We start from the raw sequence: 23,554 nt of genomic DNA on the forward strand, positions 1-23,554 counted from the left end.
TTGTGCCAAGCCCCTACCATCTGCTTTGGCAAGATTTCTATGGCTGGATGCCCTTCCTAGTAACATGTACTTTACACAGTGTGCAGTTTGCGTGGCGCCAGAGGAGAGTAATACACTAAAGGAGGTGGCTTTGTGCCAAGTGATGTATATGAGTGTATACATATAAGTATCTGTATAAAAATGAGCAGACATACGTGTATAACAAAGTATACAGAAATTTTGCACAAATATACATGTATATAAATACCTTGAATGTTTGCATATGTTTAAAAGGTAGATTTGCAAAAGCATCACTGATAGATTTCTTTTATTTATACAATTTTCTAATTTACAATAATCTATTATTGATTTTAATTAGGCATCTATTTTCTGGATATTATTTCATTTATTCATTCAGTTATCCATTTATTTATCTATTTAATTAACTACATAATTATGCTGGTGTCATGTAAAAAGCATTTGGCACACTCTGTTAAGTAATTGGCATTAGGAAGGTGGTCCATCCACAGCAATCATGCCAAAGCAAACTGTAGGACTTGTTGCAGACCCCTAGCATGCCAGTGCCTGTCAAACCATCCAACCCACACCAGCATGGAAAATGGGTGTTAAACAATGATGGTGGTAATGTTGGCAGTTGTTGTCATCTTCTTCCAATCAGGACTCATGCCATTAGCCACAAAGAATAATCTCTAATTCAAGCCTGCTCTAAGCTACTAAGAATGCGTGTGGCAACTTGAAGATCCACTCACCACAAGCGATAGACTGGCGGTTGCACAGGCGCGAAAGCTACGTTGTTATCCTCATTCTGTAAACGGTGGCTTTTAACAGGTGGAGAGCTGAACCATCCTGGGGTACAGAGGATTCGCAATCTAGACGCAGGTCTGAAAGTTTACCACACCATAATGTGTTACACCATGGTTCCTCTGCTTTTTGGTGTTTTTGCTCAATAAACGCTCACAATGCCCAGTCCGCTGCCCTAACCACTGGGCCATTGCACCTCCATGGCAGTTGTAGTAGTGCTGCCTATGCAACATAAAATGCACCAAAAATACTTTGCAAAGTGGGTGGCATCAGGAAGAGTGTTCACTCATAGAAACCATGCTAAAGCAGACAGTACAGCTTGGTGCAGTCCTCTGCTCTGCCAGTTCCTGTCACTCCATCTACCTCATGCCACTGTGGAAAACATATGTTAAATGGTGATATTAATTGTACTAATATGTAAAAATGGTGAACTAGCAGAAGCGTTAGCATACTGGGAAAAATACTTAGTGGCATTTCATCTGTCTTTACATTCTGAGTTCAAATTCCATCAAGGTCGATTTAATAAGTTCCAGTCAAGCATAGGAGTTGATGTAATCAGCTTACCCTTTCCCCTGAAATTGCTGGCCTTGTGCCCAAAATTTGAAATCATTAATTATAGAAATACATGTGTATGTATACGCTCTAGGTATCATTGTGTTCACTTACTATGAAATACAGTTCGATTATTCTATCTGTAATCACCTGACGATATTTCATAAGAGAAATTATACTAATTGTTATGAATTAATTAGATTATCAAATTTGTTGAAAACATTTGAATCTCAAAGAAATATTCTAAATAACTTAACTGCATTTACAGAATCAAAATATCTCATTTCAGAAGACTTATTTAATTAGCAAAAGCAGAGTTTCTTTGATAAGACATTAAATCTGTAAAATACAGCTAGTTGCTATCCAGTTGCTTTTAGTAAGTTTTGAATCATGAAGCTCACTTTGCAACCATATCATTTCAGGTTCAGTCCCACTGCACAGCACCTTTTGGGCGATTATCTTCTACTACAGCCCTAGGCCAACCTATGCCTTGCAAGTGAATTTAGCATACAGAAACCCTGTCAAAGCCCATTGTGTGTGTGTGCATGCATGTGTGTAAGGGATTAATAGAAAAAGAAAAACTGGGGTCTGTAAGTAACAGATAAAAATAGAAGGTATATATACATACACACACATGTCCCTATATATATATATATATATATATATCTACTACACTCTCGGAGTGGTTGACATTAGGAAGGGCATCCAGCTGTAGAAACTTTGCCAGATAAGACCGGGGCCTGGTGCAGCCTTCTGGCTTCCCAGATCCCCGGTCAAACCGTCCAACCCATGCTAGCATGGAGAACGGACGTTAAACGATGATGATATCATCATCATCATTTAACATCAACCTTCCATGCTGGCATGAGTTGGATGGTTTGCCAGCTCCTGTCATATATATATATATATATATGTATGTATTAGGTCATTAAGAATGAAACATCCGATTTTGAATTGAAAGTTTTTTTTACTCTATCTCAACAAAAAACAATGCAGGTTATCAAAGTATACACCTAAATTATCAACACAATTTTGCCAATTTATTGGTAGCTTATTTATGCTGGCAGCAAAGAATTCTGGAGGGCAAGAGGTGATGAAATCACAAAAAGCTGTTTTTGCTCTTCTTCAGATTTGAAGTGCTTTCCTAGCAAAACCTTGTCTAATGCCTAGAAAACATTATAGCCAGTTGGTGCAAAATCTGGTAAATATGGTGGATGACAGAGTACTTCCAAGTTCAGTTCCTGTAACTTGAGTAGCATTCTTTGTCCAACATGAGGTCAAGCATTGTCTTACAAGAGAATTGGCCTGTCCCTATTGACCAATCTTGGTTGTTTAATTGCAAGTTCACTCGTCATTTCATCCAGTTGGTTGATATATACATCCACTGCAATTGACTTATAAGGTCTCATGAAGCTGTAGTGGATGACACCAGCACTGGACCACCAAGCAGACACCATCAGCTTTTTTTGGTGAATATTCTTTTTTTGGATTGTGTTTTGGCACTTTGTCTATATCCAACCACCATGCAGAACACTTGCTATTGTTGAAAAGAATCCATTTTTCATCACATGTAACAATATGATGCAATAATGGTTCACTTTTATGCCATGACAGCAAAGAACTGCAAGTTTCAAGACAACATGTCATTTGATACTCATTCAGTTCGTATGGTACCCACTTGTTCAGCTTCTTTACCTTGCCAATTTGTTTCAAATGGGCCAATACAGTTGGAATTGAAACATCAAACCTTGCTGCTAACTCACACGTAGTTTGAGATGTGTCTGTTTCCACTACATTTTTCAGCTTATTATCCACCTTGGCCTCAGGTCTAGCACAGGGCTGATTTTCAAGGGTAAAGTCACCAGACCGGAACTTCAGGATAAAACTGTCAAACTTGGTGCATAAGAAAATCAGACATTTCATTCTTAACGACCTGATATATATATTTGTGTGTGTGTGTGTATATATATATATATATATATATATATAGAATAGTGGTACAAAAATGCACCAATGTTTACTGGAAATAGTAGTTCGATAAATTTATTGCTAGGTGTTCAGGCGAGTATACTGGCACTGATGTGGCAAGATTTGAAATTTTGTCTTGGTAAATATAGATGAGGAGGACTAATCAAATTTACAATAATAAAGATATTTTGAAGAGTCTGAAACCTAGGTCCTATATTGTCCAATTCTGGGTTGTCCATTTATTTAATGTTCGTCCTAGAGGTAAGATGAAACTTTTTATGTTCACTGCCTATACACATCTCTGCCAAAATATATACAGTGAATCTGTACCATAGCGTTGTAAATTTATCGACTGCTATTTCCAGTAAATGTTGGTGCATCATTACCTTTACAGTGCTTTATATGACTGGAAAGTAACACTATTGTATTGCAATATTTAGTTATGTTTTCATCACTGATATCCAATCTACAGTGGAGAAGGCTAGCCACTGGATTTGGTTAAAAAGAGACGATGAGCGATGGCTAGAAGAATATTGAGTTCAACTTCATAACCAGCTGATCTAGCAAGCAGGGCCTCATATCAGTGAGGGGGGGCGGGGCGCATTGATGCTGTCGAGAGGTAGGCCCCGAAACGGCGCGCATTCTCTCCTGATGACCCCATACACTTGCTGGCTTCTGGTATACGGAGCTTTTGACTGGTAGTACTTGCATGTGCAAGTTGTTTGCAAGACATATATAATTATATAGCAATAAGAAAATGGAGGGGATCAAGAGGTGGTATTTATCAACTTTTAGACATAATATTATGTCTATTTATTTAAAAAAAAAACAATCATAACAATATACATACATGTGTAACATATGCTTTACATATATAAAAAAAATGCCAGTAATTATTAAAATATATAACATAGAACATAGAAAGTAGAATAGTTTCTTACAGCTGTTTTAGCTAAGGGGTCATAGTACCCCACTTCTATCCCTTCAGTGAACTGAAGTATTTGGTAGATAAGATTGAGGTACTTGGGTGTGCCTCTAGGTTTCGTCAGAGTTTAGAAAGTTCATAAGGTTAAGTTATAAATATAAATACATACATATACATAAATACATATCTATACATTTATATATATATGTATACAAAGTAATCAGTTATTTATTATTAGGTGTATTATATTATTCTTATTAGATAAATTTCGAAGGGAATGAAAAATAAAAACATATACGAAATTTTATCCCTAATAGTGGTTTGGAATTTAACTGTCCTTTCTAGCATGCAAGGAATCCTATGATGGATGCCTCTTGTGTGTTTAAATGTACACTGTATTTATATGAATAATATATAGTCTATTGACTAAATTTTTACACACTAGGCCACTGGTAATGGAAATTTCAAATATTTCAGATTACCCTTTGATATTATTATTATTATTATATATATATTATATTTATAAAATATGCTTAATTAAAGCATCATAAAAGCATGAAACTATTAGTAGCTCTTTTGGTTGTGTATTACATTGATATTTATCTCTCACTAGAAATATATATATATATATTATAGATATAGGGTAAAGAATTATTAATTTAATAATTAATAATTTTACCGAGTAGATCAGTATGTAAAAAAACCATTATTGGTAAAAACTTATACAAAAAAGTTTTTTATAATTATAAACATAATTAAGGGATCGGCAGAAAGTTGCTTCACCACATACCAAAATTTAGAAATAGCAGTTAAACTACTAATTCTTATATATATATGTATGTATATATATATATATATATATATACACACACACACATATTTTGCTTAGGCATTTTGAGACCAATAACCCGGTGTAGAACTCAATAAAAGTATGTTTCAGAACAGTGTTACCTGAGTATAGAGTATTGTTGATGCCATTCTCAAAAAGGCACGAATGTAATTCCTACCTAAATAAATTGCACTTCGTATTTGAAGTTTTAATGAAGCTATAAAGTGTTATTCAGGCACTCAGCTACAAGTCCATTGCACCTTATAGTAGAAACACCTGTAAGCTAATGAAGTTCATTATTACTTATTCCCTTGTCATCTCTCTATCTTACATATATATAACCTTGGATCGTAGAGTGACCTGCTGTGCTTGAGAAGACCTATTGAGTCAAGTACGTCAACATCAACATCAAAATAAAAAATAAAATGGAAATTGTAGTTCTGATACCCATGCCGGTGGCACGTAAAATGTACCATCCGAATGTGGCTGATGCTAGCACCGCCTGACTGGCATCCATGTCAGTGACACGTAAAAAGCACCAACCGATCGTGGCCTTTTGCCAGCCTCTCCTGGCACGTAAAAAGCACCCACTACACTCACGGAGTGGTTGGCGTTAGGAAGGGCATCCAGCTGTAGAAACACTGCCAGATCAGACTGGAGCCTTGCGCAGCCTCCTGGCTTCCCAGACCCCAGTCGAACTGTCCAACCCATGCTAGCATGGAAAACAGACATTAAACGATGAAGATGATATATACACACACACACACACATATATATATATATAACTGGTATACATAGGATAGGTCCCTACATTCTGTATCAGTTCATAATCACAATTACTGCCCTTCTAGGCTGGTTGTAGAAGCCGGTCTTATTCATACATTTCATTATTGTTTTGCTCAGCAAGGCCGGATGCCTTTCCTACAACCAGAGTGTACTGAGTACATTTCAGTGTGACATTGGCATGAGAGGATTGTCAGGTCCTGAAAAGAGTCCTCTCCATCTTGTGTTCTTTCTGCTCAATCACTAACAATTCTATTGATAATATTCAGTGAATTTTATTGTGGCACCAACACTACAGAGATTTCCTTCTTTGAAGAACTAAGAAAAATCCCTCAGTATTTCAGTGACTCAACGTGGCGAGGTAAGAGGGTGACTAACAGATAGAGTGATGAAGGAAGAATACTAGGATGAGATGTATTTTTCTATATACACACAAATGCGTTTGTGAGTGTATACAGACAGATAGATAGATATACAGATGGATATATAGATAGATGGATATATAGATAGATAGATGGATATATATATAGATAGATGGATATATATATATAGATAGATGGATATATAGATAGATAGATATATAGATAGATAGATATATAGATAGATAGATAGATAGATAGATAGATAGATAGATAGATAGATAGATAGATAGATAGATAGATAGATGGATGGATATATAGATAGATAGATATATAGATAGATAGATATATAGATAGATGGATATATAGATAGATAGATGGATATATAGATAGATGGATATATAGATAGATAGATAGATGGATAGATAGATAGATGGATAGATAGATTGATGGATATATAGATAGATAGATAGATTGACGGATATATAGATAGATGGATATATAGATAGATGGATATATAGATAGATGGATATATAGATAGATGGATATATAGATAGATGGATGGATGGATATATAGATAGATATTTAGATAGATAGATGGATATATAGATAGATATTTAGATAGATGGATATATAAATAGATATTTAGATAGATAGATGGATATATAGATAGATATACACAAATAAATATCGATAGATAGATAGATAGATATACACAGATATATACGTAGATACAGATAGATATAGGGAGATAGACAAATACATACATACATGACAGACAGAGACAGATATTATCGGGAGTGGCGGCAGGTACACGGGACTGGAGAAGCATCTAATCCATAACGAATAAACATTAAAAGCTTCCTATCCAAATGACAGTCAAACCACCCCAGGCAGAATGAAAGTAAAGTAAATAAATAAACAACGTTAAAATAAGAACGTGATTCTTTTTACTTTAAACAAAGACAAAAATAAGTCCAATAACATCCATAGATAACAAAATACCCTGAAATGTGAAAAATGACGACGGATAGAAGGAGAGAGAGGGATAGAGAGAGAGAGATAAGCCGGCAAAATTTGGGTAAGCAATCGAAGATTGTCAGTAATCCATTGTCATCGTCAGTAAGTTCTTCGTACTTTTGTTTTGATATAATTGTAACCATTTCCCTCCCTCGATTCCCTTCAATCACTAATTTACAGCGAGAAATGCATAAAAGCCACGCAATCACGTTTATTTTCTTTTTCATATTTGAGGTTTCCTTTTTTTTGAAAGCGTGAAACCGAATGCAAAAATAAAGAATAATGATATTAGCAAGAGGTGAGGCTGTGTGGTTAGAAGTTTGCTTTTCAACCACATGGTTCCATGTTCGGTCTCACTGCCTAGTTAGTACCTTTGGCAAGTGTCTTTTACTATGGCCCCGGGCCGCCCAAAGTCTTATGACTGGATTTAGTAAACAGAAACTGAAAGAAGCCTATCGTATAATGAATGAATGAATGAATGTCTGTTCGTCTTCCACCAATGCTTGACAGCCAGTGTTGGTTTGTTTATGTCCGCGTAACTTGGTAGTTTGGCAAAAAAACCTGATAGAATAAGCATCAGACTTTTTTGTTTTGTTTTGTTTTTAAAAACGTACTGGGGTCGATTTGTTCGACTACAACCCTTATAACGTGGTGTTCTAGCATGGCCGCAGTCCAATAGCAAACAAGATAAAAAGGCGGGGGATAGAATAATACAAGGATTCAGTGAAGTGAACAAAAAATTAATTAAAAGACCGAACGCGATCGTTGTATGAAACAAGTGCTTCGTACATAGTATTTTAATTTCATTTTTTCTCATTTCAGAATTAATATCCATTGCGGTTGATTTTATTTCATCTATCACCCTTTTTCATGTTCAATAATAATATATGCTGATACCAGTAATATACATTGAACGGTTCAATACATGAAAATTGGACTGTGTTGTGTTGCAGACGAAAGGGTGGGAAAATAACTATAGCGAACCTTGTCCGCAATTTAGTTTCTGTCCCCGATTCTAGAGATTTCTTCCACGTTTTATCAACAATTTAAGGGTAAAAAAAAGGGCATGAATGTCACGTAATTACATTAGCAGTGTCCCGATATTTGGTTCTATGTCTTTGTCAGAATCAAAATTGAATTTTTTAAAAATATCGTCAACAACAACAAATAGCGAACCTTGTCCGCAGTTTGGTTTCTATCCCCAATTCTACAGAATTCTGTTGTTTTATTAAACGCATTGGAGAAGGGAATGCATGAATGTCACCCAATCCCATTAGCACTGTCCCGATATTTGGTCCCATGCCTTTATAGCAATTAAAATTAAATTTTAAAAAAATAATAACAACAAAGCAAATTGTAAATCATAACGTTTTAAATACTTACGGTTGTCGAAGAAGGGAACATGATTCTAAGATATTTTGGACGAATGGTGAATTGTGGTCATAGTAAAGCTGTGGTGAAAAAGAAGGGCTGCAAAAATTGAGCAAACGGATGATTCCGTAAAGGAGACAAAGAAGGAAAACACCTAGCAGGATCGACATAGCATTTCTTGCTGTTGTTGCTGCTGCTTACTATTACACGGCAGCGGTGGAGACCACGTGACTGGAGTGTGGGAACTGTGGAATGGTCGAGTTCATTTGAGGTGGCCGAGCTTGTTGATATAAGCGGAGTTGGAGGAAGGGCAGTTGGAGAGTAGCGGTGAGAGCGAGAGGGAGAGGAGTTTAATGGCTGTGAGAGGGGAATAGAAAGAAGACGGGTGAAAGAGAGAGAGAGAGTGGGAGTAGAAGTGAGACAAGTGCGTGTAGTTGTGGTGAATTAAAAAGAAAGATTGTAACTGTTGTGAAAAGAGAGGGAGTAGTTCTTGCGGAGAAAGAGAGCGAGAGAAACTACTGTGAGATGAGAGTGAGTGAGTAATGATGTTGCGAGAGAAAAGTGGGAGAGATAAAGAAAGAGAAAGAAATAGAGTGACAGCTGGGAAAAGAGAAAGTATGTAGTTGTGTAGAAAACGAAGACACAGAGAGAGAGAGAGTAATAGCTGTAAGAAGGAGAGTAATGGCTGTGGTGGGAGAACAGAGAGAGTGTAGTTGTAAAAAAAAAGAGCGTGTAGTTGATGCGTAGAGAGGGAAAGAGAGAAAGATAGTAATAGCTGTAAAAAGAGAGTGCTTTGTTATTGTGTAGGGAGAAAGAAAGAGGGTAATAGCTGTAAGAAGGGGAGTAGTGGCTGTGGTAGGAGTAAAGAGAAAGAGTAATAGCTGTAAGAAGAGAGCATGTAATGGCTATGAGCTGCTATGAGAAGAGAGTAAGATAGTAGCTACCGTTATTAGATGGGAAAGAAAAAGAATAAAGAAGAGAATAAGAGAGATAGCGTGAGAGAAAGATATAGAAACAGCTGGAGTAATAGGCGCGGGAAGGAAAGGAAGATACAGTAGCTATTATGAGGAAAGAGTAGACATTGTTTAAAGAAGTGAGACGGAAAAAGAGACATGCGACTGCGAGGGAGAAGACATAATTAGCGACGGTGGGGGAGAAAAAGGAAGATGTTAGCAACTATAGAATGAGTAAGATTGTAAAGGCAGAGGGAAGAGAGAAGAAAAAAGGGTAAGAAAATAGTAAGAGAGAAAGGAAAAGTAAAGAAAGAAAAAAGAACTTGGAATAAAAACGGAATGAGGAAGTCAGTTGTACGTATAGAAGTGAATGGGAGAACTTAACTGAAGTATCAGACAAGAGAGAATGAGAAACAAGCAGAGAGAGAGAGAGAGGAGGAGGAGGGAGAAAGAGAGAGAGAAGGTAAATAAGTTTCTTTATTGGCCACACAGGGCTGCACACAGATGGGACAAGTTACAAGGTAGAGCTTTTCTTTTGGGGGATGAAAAAAACAAAAAAACAAAAGAAAAAGAAAAAAAAAGGGGTGGCGTAGGTTTTCGATCAAGAGGGATCGTAAAAGGGAAGAAAAGAACAAAAAACAAAAAATAAATAAATAAAAAAGAATAAAAAAAAGAAAAGGAAAAGGAACAAATGGCGGTGCCCCAGCATGGCCACAGCTCATTAGCTGAAACTGGAAAAATCAAAATCAAAATGAAAAAAGAAGAAAAAAGGGGAAGAGGAAAAAAAAAAAAAGGTAAATACTTCAAGATCAAGTTAGAAGTAGGTAAAATAGAATCAGGAAGAAATAAAGAGAAAAATAAACTTTTAATAGTTTTTAATTGGGAAACGCAATCAGATAAAGTTAATGCACATTACCTCAGAGAATGAGAAGAAAGAGAAAAAAAAAACAGACTGAAGGAACGAAAAAACTGAAATAAACGTAGGAATTAGAGATATCACTTCTTTAATCCAGGGAAGAAGTGGTATCCGAAGACAAAGTGGTGGTGGTTGGGGGAATGGAGAAAGAACAGGAGAGAAATGAAAAAGTAATGTGGAAACAGAGGACAGACAGGAAATTTTTTAAAATATGGGACTATAAAGCAGAATGGAGAAAACTGAAAAGATAAATGATAGAAACAGGAGGGGAGAAGAGATAGATAGATAGACAAACAAACAGACCAACGAATAGATAGATAGATAGATAGATAGATAGATAGGTAGGTAGATGGATGGACGAACGGACGGACGTGGGTTCCAGTTCTAGTTGATCCAATCAACAAAGCAACTTGCTTGTGAAATAACTGTGCAAGTCACAGACATATGTAACCAAAGCGTTGTTTTCAGGGAGATTCAGCATGACACAGAGTGTGAAAAGGCTGGTCCTTTGAAATATAGGTACTACTCATTTTTGCCAGCTGAGTAGACTGGAGCAATGTAAAAGAAAGTGCCTTGCTGAAGTACACAAAGCGTCGCCAGGAGTTGAACTTGCGACCTTACGATCATGAGCTGAATACCCTAACCACTTAGCCACACACCTTCACAATAGATAGATGTTTCAGTAATTGGACTGCAAGCATGCTGAAATACTACCTTACACTTAAACTTTTATTTGTTTCAGTCATTTGACTGCGGCCATGCTGGAGCACCACCTTTAGTCAAGCAAATCGACCTCAGGACTTATTCTTTGTAAGCCTAGTACTTATTCTATCAGTCTCTTTTTGCCAAACCACTAAGTTACGGGAAGGTAAGCACACCAGCATCGGTTGGGTTGTCAAGCGATGTTGGGGGGACAAACACAGACAAATAAACACGCACATACATATATATATATACATATATACAACGGGCTTCTTTCAGTTTCCATCTACCAAATCCACTCACAAGGCTTTGGTCGGCTCAAAGCTATAGTAGAAGACACTTGTCCAAGGTTCCACGCAGTGGGATGAACCCGGAACCATGTGGTTGGTAAGCAAGCTACTTACTACACAGACACCCCTGCACCTGAAGGGTTTTGTGAAACAGATCAATCCCAATACTTATTTTATCAGTCTCATTTGGCAAACTGCAACCTAAAGAAACCAACGTTAAGTTGTCAAGTAAAAATGGGGGAGGGGATAATCACACACACAAATTCACATACATACACACATAGAATGGGCTTCAACACAGTTCCTCTCTATCAAATTTGTTCACAAGACATTGGTCAGCTCAGGACTATAGTGGAAGACACAGTGAAACAACCCAGAACCATGTGGTTGGGGAACAAATTTCTTGCCACACAGTCATATCTGCACCTATATATATATATATATATATATATATATACACACACACACACACATATATATATATATATCATCATCATTTAACGTCCGTTTTCCATTCTAGCATGGGTTGAACAGTTCGACCGGGGTCTGGGAAGCCAGGAGGCTGTGCCAGGCTCCAGCCTGATCTGGCAGTGTTTCTACAGCTTGATGCCCTTCCTAACGCCAACCACTCCGTGAGTGTAGAGGGTGCTTTTTACGTGCCATGGGCACAGAGGCCAGAGGAGGCTGGCAAACTTCCACGATCAGTTGGTGTTTTTTACGTGTCACTGGCACGAACGCCAGTCAAGGCGGCGCTGGCATCGGACCACGTTCAGATGGTGCTGTTTATGTGCCACCAGCGCGGGTATCACAACTACAATTTCCATTTGATTTTTATTTTGATGTTGATGTACTTGACTCAATAGGTCTTCTCAAGCACAGCAGGACGCCCTATGATCCAAGGTTAGCACAGCAGGCAGTCCTGTGAGCCATGAACTCACTTCATTTCTCAGGTCTTTGCAGTCACTGCATATTTCCAGAGTTCTTGGTCTTTCGTCATAGCCTCTGTGAGGCTCAACATACGAAAGTCATGCTTGACCACCTCATCCCATGTCTTCCTGGGTCTACCTCTACCCCGGATTCCTTCAACAGTTTGGGAGTGGCACTTCTTCACACATCTTTCCTCATCCATCCGTAGTACATGACCATACCAACGCAAACGTCTCTCCTGCATGCTGCATCCGATCCTTCTTATGTCCAACATTTCTCTCAGGGCGCTTACACTCTGTCGTGCATGCACACTGACAGTTGTACATGCTTCATATTCAAATGCACTCATTCTGTATTCCATGATTGTTTGCATTACTTCCAAACAAGAATCAAGAAACTTAGACCCACCTTTTTAAAAGCTAAATGAATTATGATGGATTTTGAAAAAGCTCACATTAATAGCATTTTTTTTTTTGTTTCCTAGTGCTTCCATCTCATATTGTCTTTTTCATCCATCTCGAAATGTGTACAGAAAAGTATGTGAATTTGTCTTTAAGAAAAAATACCGTCATGATGATGAGTTTAGCATTAAAATCAGATGTTTTTCAGCACTGGCTTTTCTTCCTCTCAATGATGTGATTGATGGATTTGAAGATCTTGTAGATGACGATGATCTTCTGCAAGAACTTGTGTTCTTCTTTGAATTATCATGCATAGGATGTGTGTGTGTGGTAGAGGAATTAGACAATGAAGAACTTCTTCGTTTCCCATTGATAGTTGGAATGTCTGCTTTAGAACAGAATTGCATATACCTCACACTAATAACCATTTAGAGGGATATCACAACACACTACAAAGTTCTTTAACTTGCACACATCCAAATCTATGGAAATTAATTACTGCATTGAAAAGGGAAGAACACTTGGCACATCTGAGGAGGGTTGAATTTGATTGAGGTGAGATCTGTGAGACCCCCCCCCCAAAAAAAGTATAAAAATATGAACAAACAGTTGCAGATAATTACTGAGTGACATAGTCCTGAAAATAAGATGGAGTTTTTACGAACAACAGCTCATAACCTTCCTCATTATTGAAGCTTTTTGTAATATTTTAATATTTTACTGAACTTTTAATTTATCTCTATTCAACGTTTTATTTTTTTCTAATACTGGGTGTGAAATTACCAAGAGTGAAATTGACTGGCAGTGAAATTACCGGGGGTCAAATTACTGGATTCAAAATACCGTGAGTCAAATTACCATGAGTCAAATTACCAGGCTACCCTGTGTGACACCTTGGGAAAAATGTCTTCTGCAATAGTCCAGGGCTAACCAATATCATGAAAGTAAATTTTGGTAGATGGAAACTGTCTCCAAATTCAGTCAACTGATTTTACTGTAGTTATCTCCCTTCCTTTCTTGAAAAACTTGTGTTTTAAATCTTAAACATCCCTAGAGGGAGTTTTTGTCTTCTAAGTACTTGATAATCTCAGTTTATTGATGTATTTCAACTTACTAAATGACACATCTGAAACCTCATTGTATGTGTATTTGGTGTGACGAACATGCAAAAGAAGTATTTTTCATCAGCTGCATTGTTAAGCTGTCAATTAATCAGACAACAACATCCTGTTGGCTGCTTCGCCAGTCGGCAAGGTTACTGATTTCTTATATTATGCACATATATTCTGATTTATAGCAGAAATAGGGAAAACATGGAGCTGTGATGATCAGATCTTTCTTAAAGGCATGCATTACTAAATTAAATGAAGTGATAGGCGCAGGAGTGGCTGTGTGGTAAGTAGCTTGTTTACCAACCACATGGTTCCGGGTTCAGTCCCACTGCTGGGCACCTTGGGCAAGTGTCTTCTACTATAGCCTCGGGCCGACCAAAGCCTTGTGAGTGGATTTGGTAGACGGAAACTGAAAGAAGCCCGTCGTATATATATATATATATATATATATATATATATGTGGCGTGTGTGTGTGTGTTTGTGTGTCTGTGTTTGTCCCCCTAGCATTGCTTGACAACCGATGCTGGTGTGCTTATGTTCCCGTTATTTAGCGGTTCGGCAAAAGAGATCGATAGAATAAGTACAGGGCTTACAAAAGAATAAGTCCTGGGGTCGAGTTGCTCTATTAAAGGCGGTGCTCCAGCATGGACGCAGTCAAATGACTGAAACAAGTAAAAGGGTAAAAGAGTAAAAGATAGAGTTAAAAAATGATATATCAAAGCTGAGTCAGATTCAGCTCATGAGCATAAAATTATGATTTTACACGTAAATGTAAGCATGGCTGTGTGGATGGTTTTTGCATTGCAAAAATGTAAGAGGTTTATTGCCTCGGTAGGAAACTTAAAAAGAACAATGATTTAGGGTAAACAACAATTGGGGGGGGGGCGTTGCTTGTTGCCCTCATTTTCCACCATTTCATTTGTCATTCATATCATTATGTGTGTGTCCAGCCTGCAGCTTCCTTTCTGTGTAGGGCCCTTGTGGCCAATTAAATGAATAAAAGAAGTTTGTTTTTCAATAATATGGCCTTGGGTTCAGTCCCACTGTATGGTACTTATTTTATCAATCCCAAAAGGATGAAAGGCAAAGTGGATCTCAGCTGAGTTTGAACCCGGAACGTAAAGACAAATAAAATGCTGCAAAGTACTATTCCCAGAGTGCCAACACTCTGCCAGCTTGCTGCCTTAATAATAATAATCCTTTCTGCTATAGGTACAAGGCCTGAAATGTCGGGCTAAGGGACTAGTTGACCCCAGTACTCAACTAGTACTTATTTTATCAACCCTGAAAGGATGAAAGGCAAAGCTGACCTTGGAGGAATTTGACAAAAGGCTGTTAAATATTTTTCCTGGTGCACTAATGATTCTGCCAGCTTGCCACTTATGGATTGTCCAGAAAGTTTGTGCCAATTTATAGTAGCTTACCTTTCGACTTATTTTAGAACATGGTTGAGTCCATAAAATAGGATTTGACTACACCTCCATTTAGAGCACAGTTTAAGCTACCTTTTTGTGGAAGAAGGTTTATGTTCCTATAACCTGTGTTAATTCTGTAACCCTTTAAAATGGAAGATAACAAAGTTCATTTTCGGCATTTGATGCTTTGGGAACCAGACAAAAATTGCTGCAGCTCGGCTGGGATGTGTTACCCCACCCTCCATATTCGCCAGATATTGCTCCTTCAGATTTCTGCAGATCTCTGCAGAATAGTCATAATGGTAAAAATTTCAATTCCTTGGATAATGTAAAAAGATACCTTGATGAATTCTTTGCCATGAAACCACCTCAATTCTGGGAAGAGGGTATTTTCAAGTTAAAGGAAAGATGGAGACGCATTGTGCCACAAAATGGTTCATATTTGGTCGATTAAAAATGTAATGGCAAGTATTTATTGACCTTTTACTTTCCTTTAAAAATCGGCATGAACTTTCCGGACAACCCAATAATATAAAGACTGGCACTCAGTTCGTTGCAACAACGAGGGTTCCAGTTGATCTGATCAATGGCACAGTCAGCTCATGAAATTAATGTGCAAGTGGTTGAGCACTCCACAAGCATGTGTACCCTGAACACAGTTCTCAGGGAGATTAAGTGTGAAATTAAATGTGACAAGGTTGGCCCTTTGAACTACAGGTACAACTCATTTTTGCCAGCTGAATGGACTGAGGCAAAGTGAAATATAGTGTCTTGTTTAAAGACACAGCACACTGCTGGGAATCAAACTCATGACCTTATGATTGTCAGCCAAATACCCTAACCACTAAGCCACATGCCTTCACTGACATGAATATATATGAAGCAAAGCAGGTACAATCAAAAAGTAAAACCAGGTTGTAGGCTCTTTATTATTATTATTATTATTATTATTATTATTATTATTATTATTATATTATTATTATTATTATTATTATTATTATTATTATTATTGAGTGAGAGAGCAGTGCGTGCCATCAACGTGACACTGGGGTAAAATATACGAAGCCCAATATACCTATCATGACTACTCGTCTGATAAGAGTACACTAGGCACATGCATCACAACCATGTGTGCATGACATGGTGATCTCATATCAAGATAAACAGCACATGACCTTGCAGGTGGGACCCAGTTAGAATTTTCTACTGGTCGAGTAACCCATCCCGCTCAAAAGGTCCTTGAATAAGGGTTGATTAAGGATGTTGAACAAAACACCCATGTTTCCAGAGGTGAATTATCCAAACCCCCAAAGAATCCCTCTCAACACATGGCTATGATACTCCCCCACTACTTCTGCTCGTGATCACAGATGCACATATCATCAGACACCAAGGGACATGCTCAATGGGTTAAGGTCAAACAACTGACAAGCAAATCTGTGGTATTGAGCAGAATATTTGCTGTAGCCCATCTTTTATACCAAGACAAAACAATGTACATGATAACACTTCCAATCAATTAAGATCAGAAGCCATGAGAGCCACTGCTTGGTACTGCATCAGGGCATTTATTATTATTATTATTATTATTATCATTATTATTATGATTATTATTATTGTTATTATTATTATTATTAAGGTGGCAAGCTGGCAGAATCATTAGCACACTGGGCAAAATACTTAGCGGTATTTCGTCTGTCATTAAGTTCTGAGTTCAAATTTGCCTGTCATCCTTCTGGGTCCGATAAATTAAGTACCAGTCAAGTACAAGTACTAGGGTTGATGTGATCGATTGTCCCCATCCCCACAAAAATCCAGGCCTTGTGCCTATAGTAGAAAGGATTTATTATTATTATTATTATTATTATTAAGGTGGTGAGCTGGCAGAATCATTAGCACATTGAACGAAATGCTTAGCGGTATTTTGTCTGTCTTTATGTTCTGAGTTCAAATTCCACTGTGGTCGACTTTGCCTTTCATCCTTCGGGGTCAATAGAAAAAGTACCAGTCAAGCACTGGAGTCAATGTATTATCATCATCATCATCATTATATAATGTGCATTTTCAAACGATAGTGTCATTGATTATTGGTTTCCAACAAGCTAATCATTGTTTCACATTTCAGATAGTGAGAGTAACAAGTACGATAATAATTAGAGAGGATATCAAGTGTCTAGAGACAAATATGTGGAATCAGTGACACAATATAGGACAATATAAGGTCAGGTCAGGTGTGGCAAGGCACGTGTTGTTGCATAACGTAACTGCATTCACCATTTGTATGCATATTCCCAGGTCCTCCTGGGTGACCCATTGCACAAATTCCCAGTCAGTCCCCATCTCCATAAGCTACCACCTCATTTTCTGTGACCATGTGGCAAGGACATCAACCTAGCCAGACCCTCAGTGAAGAGAGCATGGTAAAGAGAGTCTAATTGGGAAATTTGAGCAACATACCTAAACAGTCTTAGTGGGTACTCTCAAATCATACAAGTAACAGGACACATCCCAGTTTCTGACCAGAGTCATTGGTTGGATACGAAAGTCCATCAATGGTACTCTTTTTACTCTTTTACTTGTTTCTGTCATTTGACTGTGGCCATGCTGGAGCACCGCCTTTAGTCGAGCAAATCGACCGCAGGACTTATTCTTTGTAAGCCTAGTACTTATTCTATCGGCCTCTTTTGCCAAACTGCTAAGTTACAGGGACATAAACACACCAGTATCAGTTGTCAAGTGATGTTGGGGGGACAAACACAGACACACAAGCATATACACACAACACATACATATACATATATACACATATACGATTGGATTATTTCAGTTTCCGTCTACCAAATCCACTCACAAAGCTTTGGTTGGCCTGAGGCTATAATAGAAGATACTTGCCCAAGGTGCCACACAGTGGGACTGAACCCGGAACCATGTGGTTGGTAAGCAAGCTACTTACCACACAGCCACTCCTGCACTTATATTTGTTAATAATCCTGCAAAATGTCCCAGTACCAAAGGAGTTTAGGTGGCTTGTAAGTGCCCCATACAATGTCCAATCTCACAACTTTGAAACAGGACTGGGCGGACCGGGGACCTAAAGACTTGAACCTTTGTCCTCAAGCACAGATATTGGCAGTGCCAAACACTCTGGTCCAGTGAGTCCACAACTACACCAGCTCTTTTGAGTCTCACAGCTAATGGCACTGTGAATCTAACTGCTGAGATAAGTGAAGCAGTCAAAAACTTCAACATCCTCACCTGCAATAGAGATAGATAAAGTGGTTTTCTCCAAGAATCCAACAAGGGACTGGATCTTTGTCTTGACTTAAGAGACTCTAAAGCCAAGTGGTTCTGCTTTCTCACTCAGGGAAAGGAGAGTGCTTCTTAAAACATCCAGGGACTCAGCAAGAATAATCATGTCATCAGCGAAATCTAGATCCGTAATCCTAGTCTTGCCAGTGAGGGCACCACAATTCAATTGAGTCACCATTCAGCCAGGTATACAATCCATGCAGGCATTGAACAGAGTGGGACCCAAGACACAACCCTGACAAACCCCAGATGTAAGAATAAAATTAGTTTTTGTGCCAGCAATCTGTACTGCACTGACTTTGCACTGCCTCAAGGCTAGAACAACACAAGTGTGGATGAGTGCCAATCTTCATGATCAAGTTCTCCCAGACATGTGGTTTCTTAACTCATCAGACCTCAATCCCCTGGACTATGGAAAATAATCACGAGAAAAGTCAATCAACACCTCCATAACATTATGCAATCTCTTAAGTCCATCATAACTAGCACTATGTCCAAAATTGATAACATCTGATTCGGTTATGTCAATGTTTCCAACCCCATTTTGAAGAAACCATTGATACTAACAATGAATTCAGTGAATAGGTGTGATAAAAGAATTCTAAAGATTATTTGTACCAATTTGTTGTTGAATACAGCTTTTCTTTCTGTCTAAATTCATACAATTGCAGTGTGGAAGGTGTTTATAAGCTATTTAAAACACACAAAAAAACCATTAGATTCACTTCAACATTGAACAGCTTGTGGTTTCAAAGCAATGAAAATATTTTAACAAATGTTGAAGTGAATCTAATGGATTTTGTGTGTGTTTTTAAATGGTTTATAAACACCTTCCATACTGCAATTGTTTTTGTTTCTGCACACAATCTCAGATCAAGTCACTTGCTATGCAAATACATCTCCATAAATTCATACAAATGACCTCAAAAAAACTGACACACTGTATACTAATATACCCAGAGAAAGTAAAATCTTTATCATAAATCAATAGGTGTGATACAATAGTTCTCAAGATTATTTGTACTAATCTGTTTTTGAATACAGCTTTTCTTTGTTTCTATATTAATGTAAATGATCTATATAAACTGACACATCCTGCATACTAATATACACAAGGAAAGTAAAAACTGTATCACAAATCTACATACTAAAATATACACTTCAAAATAATATCACCTTTATTAACTACACCAGTGGTTCCCAAAGTGGACAGTATTGCTCCCTTGAAGTCAGTGGAAAGTTCCAGTTGGGGTATTGAAGAAAATTGGGCAATGTAAAAATTGGGACAATAATGGGGTGGCAATTCATGTAAAAACAACAAAATAATTAGGTTAAGTTGTATTTGTGAAATACTGTTGCTTTGAATTTGCTTCAGAAAAAGGTCTTTGTTAGTGATGGGTAGTTGAGGGGGGAGGGCTAGGAATGTGGCCTGAATGTCAAGGGAGCAGCATCCCATTTGGGAACCACTGAACTAGATGTTTTTGCCTGACTGGCTCCCATACAAAAAAAGCACCATTTGAGTGTGGTCATTACCAGTGACGTCTGACTGGCTCCCATGCTGGTGGCACTTGAAAAGCACCATTCGAGCATGGTCAATGCCAATACTGCCTGACTAGCCCTTATGCCAGTGGCATGTAAAAAGCACCCACTACACACTCGGAGTGGCTGGCATTAGGAAGGGTATCCAGCAGCAGAAACTTTGCAAGATCAGATTGGAGCCTGCTGCAGCCTTCTGGATTGCCAGTCCTCAGTCAAACCGTCCAACCCATGCCAGCATGGAAAGTGAACATTAAACGATGAGGACGACGATGATGATGATGATAATGATGATGATATATATATATATATATATATATACACACACACACATATACATACATATGGATATATATATACACATGTATATAGACACAGGAGTGGCTGTGTGGTAAGTTGCTTACTTACTAACCACATGGTTCCAGGTTCAGTCCCAGTGTGTGGCACCTTGGGCAGGTGTCTTCTACTATAGCCTTGGGCTGACCAACGCCTTGTGAGTGGATTTGGTAGACAGAAACTGAAAGAAGCCCGTCGTTTATATGTATATATATATGTGTATGTGTCTGTGTTTGTTCCCCCAACATCGCTTGACAACCGATGCTGGTGTGTTTATGTCCCCATAACTTAGCGGTTCAGCAAAAGAGACCTATAGAATAAGTACTAGGCTTATAAAAGAATAAGTCCTGGGGTCGATTTGCTCGACTAAAGGTGGTGCTCCAGCATGGCCGCAGTCAAATGACTAAAATAAGTAAAAGTGTAAAAAGATTGTATATATATATATATATATATATAATATATATATATATATATACATATACACACACATATGTACATACGTATGTATGTATACGTATGTATGGATGTATGTTGGCATATATATATGTATGTATGCATATGATAAAAATTGATTTCAAATCAATGATCATGCCATTCATTACATAAACATTTCTCTTTAATCTTGTAGTTTCACCTTGTTAAAATAATAACCTTGTTTTTGAACTAAGTAATCAGTTCTATTACAAAAGCTTTCCTCTTTTTTTTTTTTTTTTTGTATTCTCGTAAATTCCATATCACCTCATATACTACATACATATAAGGTGCGTCCAGTCAAATTAATTTGATGTTTGATAACTTTTTATCTTCTTTTTTTTATCTGTTGCTTGTTTCTGTTATTGGACTGCGCCCGTGCTAGAACACTGCCTTCAAGGGGTTTTTAGTCAAACAGGTCAACCTTAGTACATTTTTTTTTTTGTTTTTTTTTACTAGTTTGATACTTATTTATTCTCTTGGTCTTTTGCTGAACCACCAAGTTATTGGGATGTAAACAAACCAACACTGGACATCAAGAAGGGATGGGAGGGGGTTGCAAATTCAAGCACAAAGACACACACATACATAAATGGATCTCACTGTCTCTGTCTCTTTCTCTCTCTCTCTTTCTCTAAATATATATACACATAGCTTTAGGTCGACCAAAGCCTTGTAAGTGGATTTGGTAGATGGAAACTGAAAGAAGCCTATCGTATATATGTGTGTATATATATATATATATATATATATATATATATATATGTATGTATGTATATGTGTGTGTATGTTTGTGTGTCTGTGTTTGTCCCCCCAACATTGCTTGACAACCAATGGTTGTGTGTTTATATCCCCATAGCTTAGCAGTTCAGCAAAAGAGACTGATAGAATAAGTACTAGGCTTCCAAAGAATAAGTCCTGGGGTTGATTTGCTTGACTAAAGGCAGCGCTCCAGCATGGCCACAGTCAAATGACTGAAACAAGTAAAAAGAGTGAAAAAAAAAGATACATATAAAACAAACAAAAAATGCATGCAGCCACAAGACAGACTGACATTGGGTAACGCATAGGAAAACGACAATGTCCTGTAGGACTGGAGAGAAGAGGACAGATAGAAAATCAGAGTGAAGGAAGAAGCAAAGTATTAGGGAGGGAAAGAGAGAGAAAGTGAGTGGGAGGAAGGCAGAAGAAAGGTAAAGAAAGAGGAAGAGACAGAAATAGATGTCACACAAAGGAGATTCAAAGAATATTTTACATCCATATATTCCTTTATATTTATTCTTTTACTTGTTTCAGTCATATGACTGCGACCATGCTGGAGCGCTGTCTAGTCGAACAAATCAACCCCAGGACTTATTCTTTGTAAGCCTAGTACTTATTCAACCAGTCTCTTTTGCCGAACCACTAAGTTACGGGGACACGTAAACAATGGTTGGGGGACAAACACAGACACACAAGCATACACACACACACACTCACACATGCATATATATATGTACACACACATATATATATATAATATAACGATGAGCTTCTTTCAGTTTCTGTCTACCAAATCCACTGACAAGGCTTTGGTCAGCCTGAGTCTGTTGTAGAAGACACTTGCCCAAAGTGCTATGCAGTGAGACTGAACCCCGGGACCATGTGGTTGGTAAGCAAGCTACTTACCATAGAGCCACTCCTGCACCTATAATATACATATATATATATATATTATATATAGAGATATGATGGGCTTTCACACAGTTTTTGTGTTTCTGAAAAGGCAATGGTTTGTCCGGAGCTGTAGAAGAAGACTTTTGCTCAAGGTGCCAAGCTATGGGACTGAACTTCTGAACCACACAGTGTGTGTGTGTGTGTGTGTGTGTGTGTGTGTGTGTGTGTGTGTGTGTGTGTGTGTGTGTGTGTGTGTGTGTGTGTGTGTGTGTGTGTTTGTGTGTTTGTGTGTGTGTGTTAAAAATATAAAAATAAATATGAACAGAAATGTGTTTCCCAAAATATCAGGACTGGGATATATAAATATTTTTAGAGTGTTAGAGTGTTTCCATAAACCATTTGTAAACCTTGAATATTTGTTGGGACATATTCCAAAATGTACCTGACCAATTCTTTGTGCTGGAAGAAAGGAAACTCCTCATCCCATTCCCAAATCATAAATAATAAAACAACAACATTATTGGGTTACCACATTTATTGATTTCTAAAAACAATGATAATAATGTTATTATTATTAATTGTTAATCATTGAATCAGTTAAACATAACATGCCAGAAAATTCGAGGTTAGTTGAAGTTTATTAGGTATAGCTGTGTGGTTATGTGGTGTGTTTCACAATCATATGCTTCTACGTCCAATCTCAGCTATTTGATACTTTTGGTAAATGGCTTGAGCTGACCAATAGTTTGTGAGTAGAGTGTGGTAGAGAGAAACTTTATGGAAGTTCATCATGTAGGAGTGGCTGTGTGGTAAGTAGCTTGCTTACCAACCACATGGTTCCGGGTTCAGTCCCACTACGTTGGCACCTTGGGCAAGTGTGGAGGCACATGGCCTAGTGGTTACAGCAGCAGACTCGTGGTCG

The 23,554-nt window shown here is 37.8% G+C and overlaps 1 protein-coding gene across 1 annotated transcript in view; it reads right to left on the reverse strand.

Moving 5' to 3' along the window:
- Positions 1-8,907, reverse strand: part of LOC115219219 (monoacylglycerol lipase ABHD2) — an 88,314-nt gene extending 79,407 nt beyond the window's left edge. Inside the window, exon 1 of the mRNA XM_029789352.2 lies at positions 8,621-8,907. Coding sequence (XP_029645212.1) covers positions 8,621-8,778 — 158 coding nt within the window. The 5' untranslated portion in view covers positions 8,779-8,907. The remainder of the gene's footprint in view (positions 1-8,620) is intronic.
- Between the last annotated feature and the right edge of the window lie 14,647 nt (positions 8,908-23,554).

This window comes from Octopus sinensis, linkage group LG14, assembly GCF_006345805.1.
Source record: "Octopus sinensis linkage group LG14, ASM634580v1, whole genome shotgun sequence".
NCBI classification, from domain to species: Eukaryota; Metazoa; Mollusca; class Cephalopoda; order Octopoda; family Octopodidae; genus Octopus; species Octopus sinensis.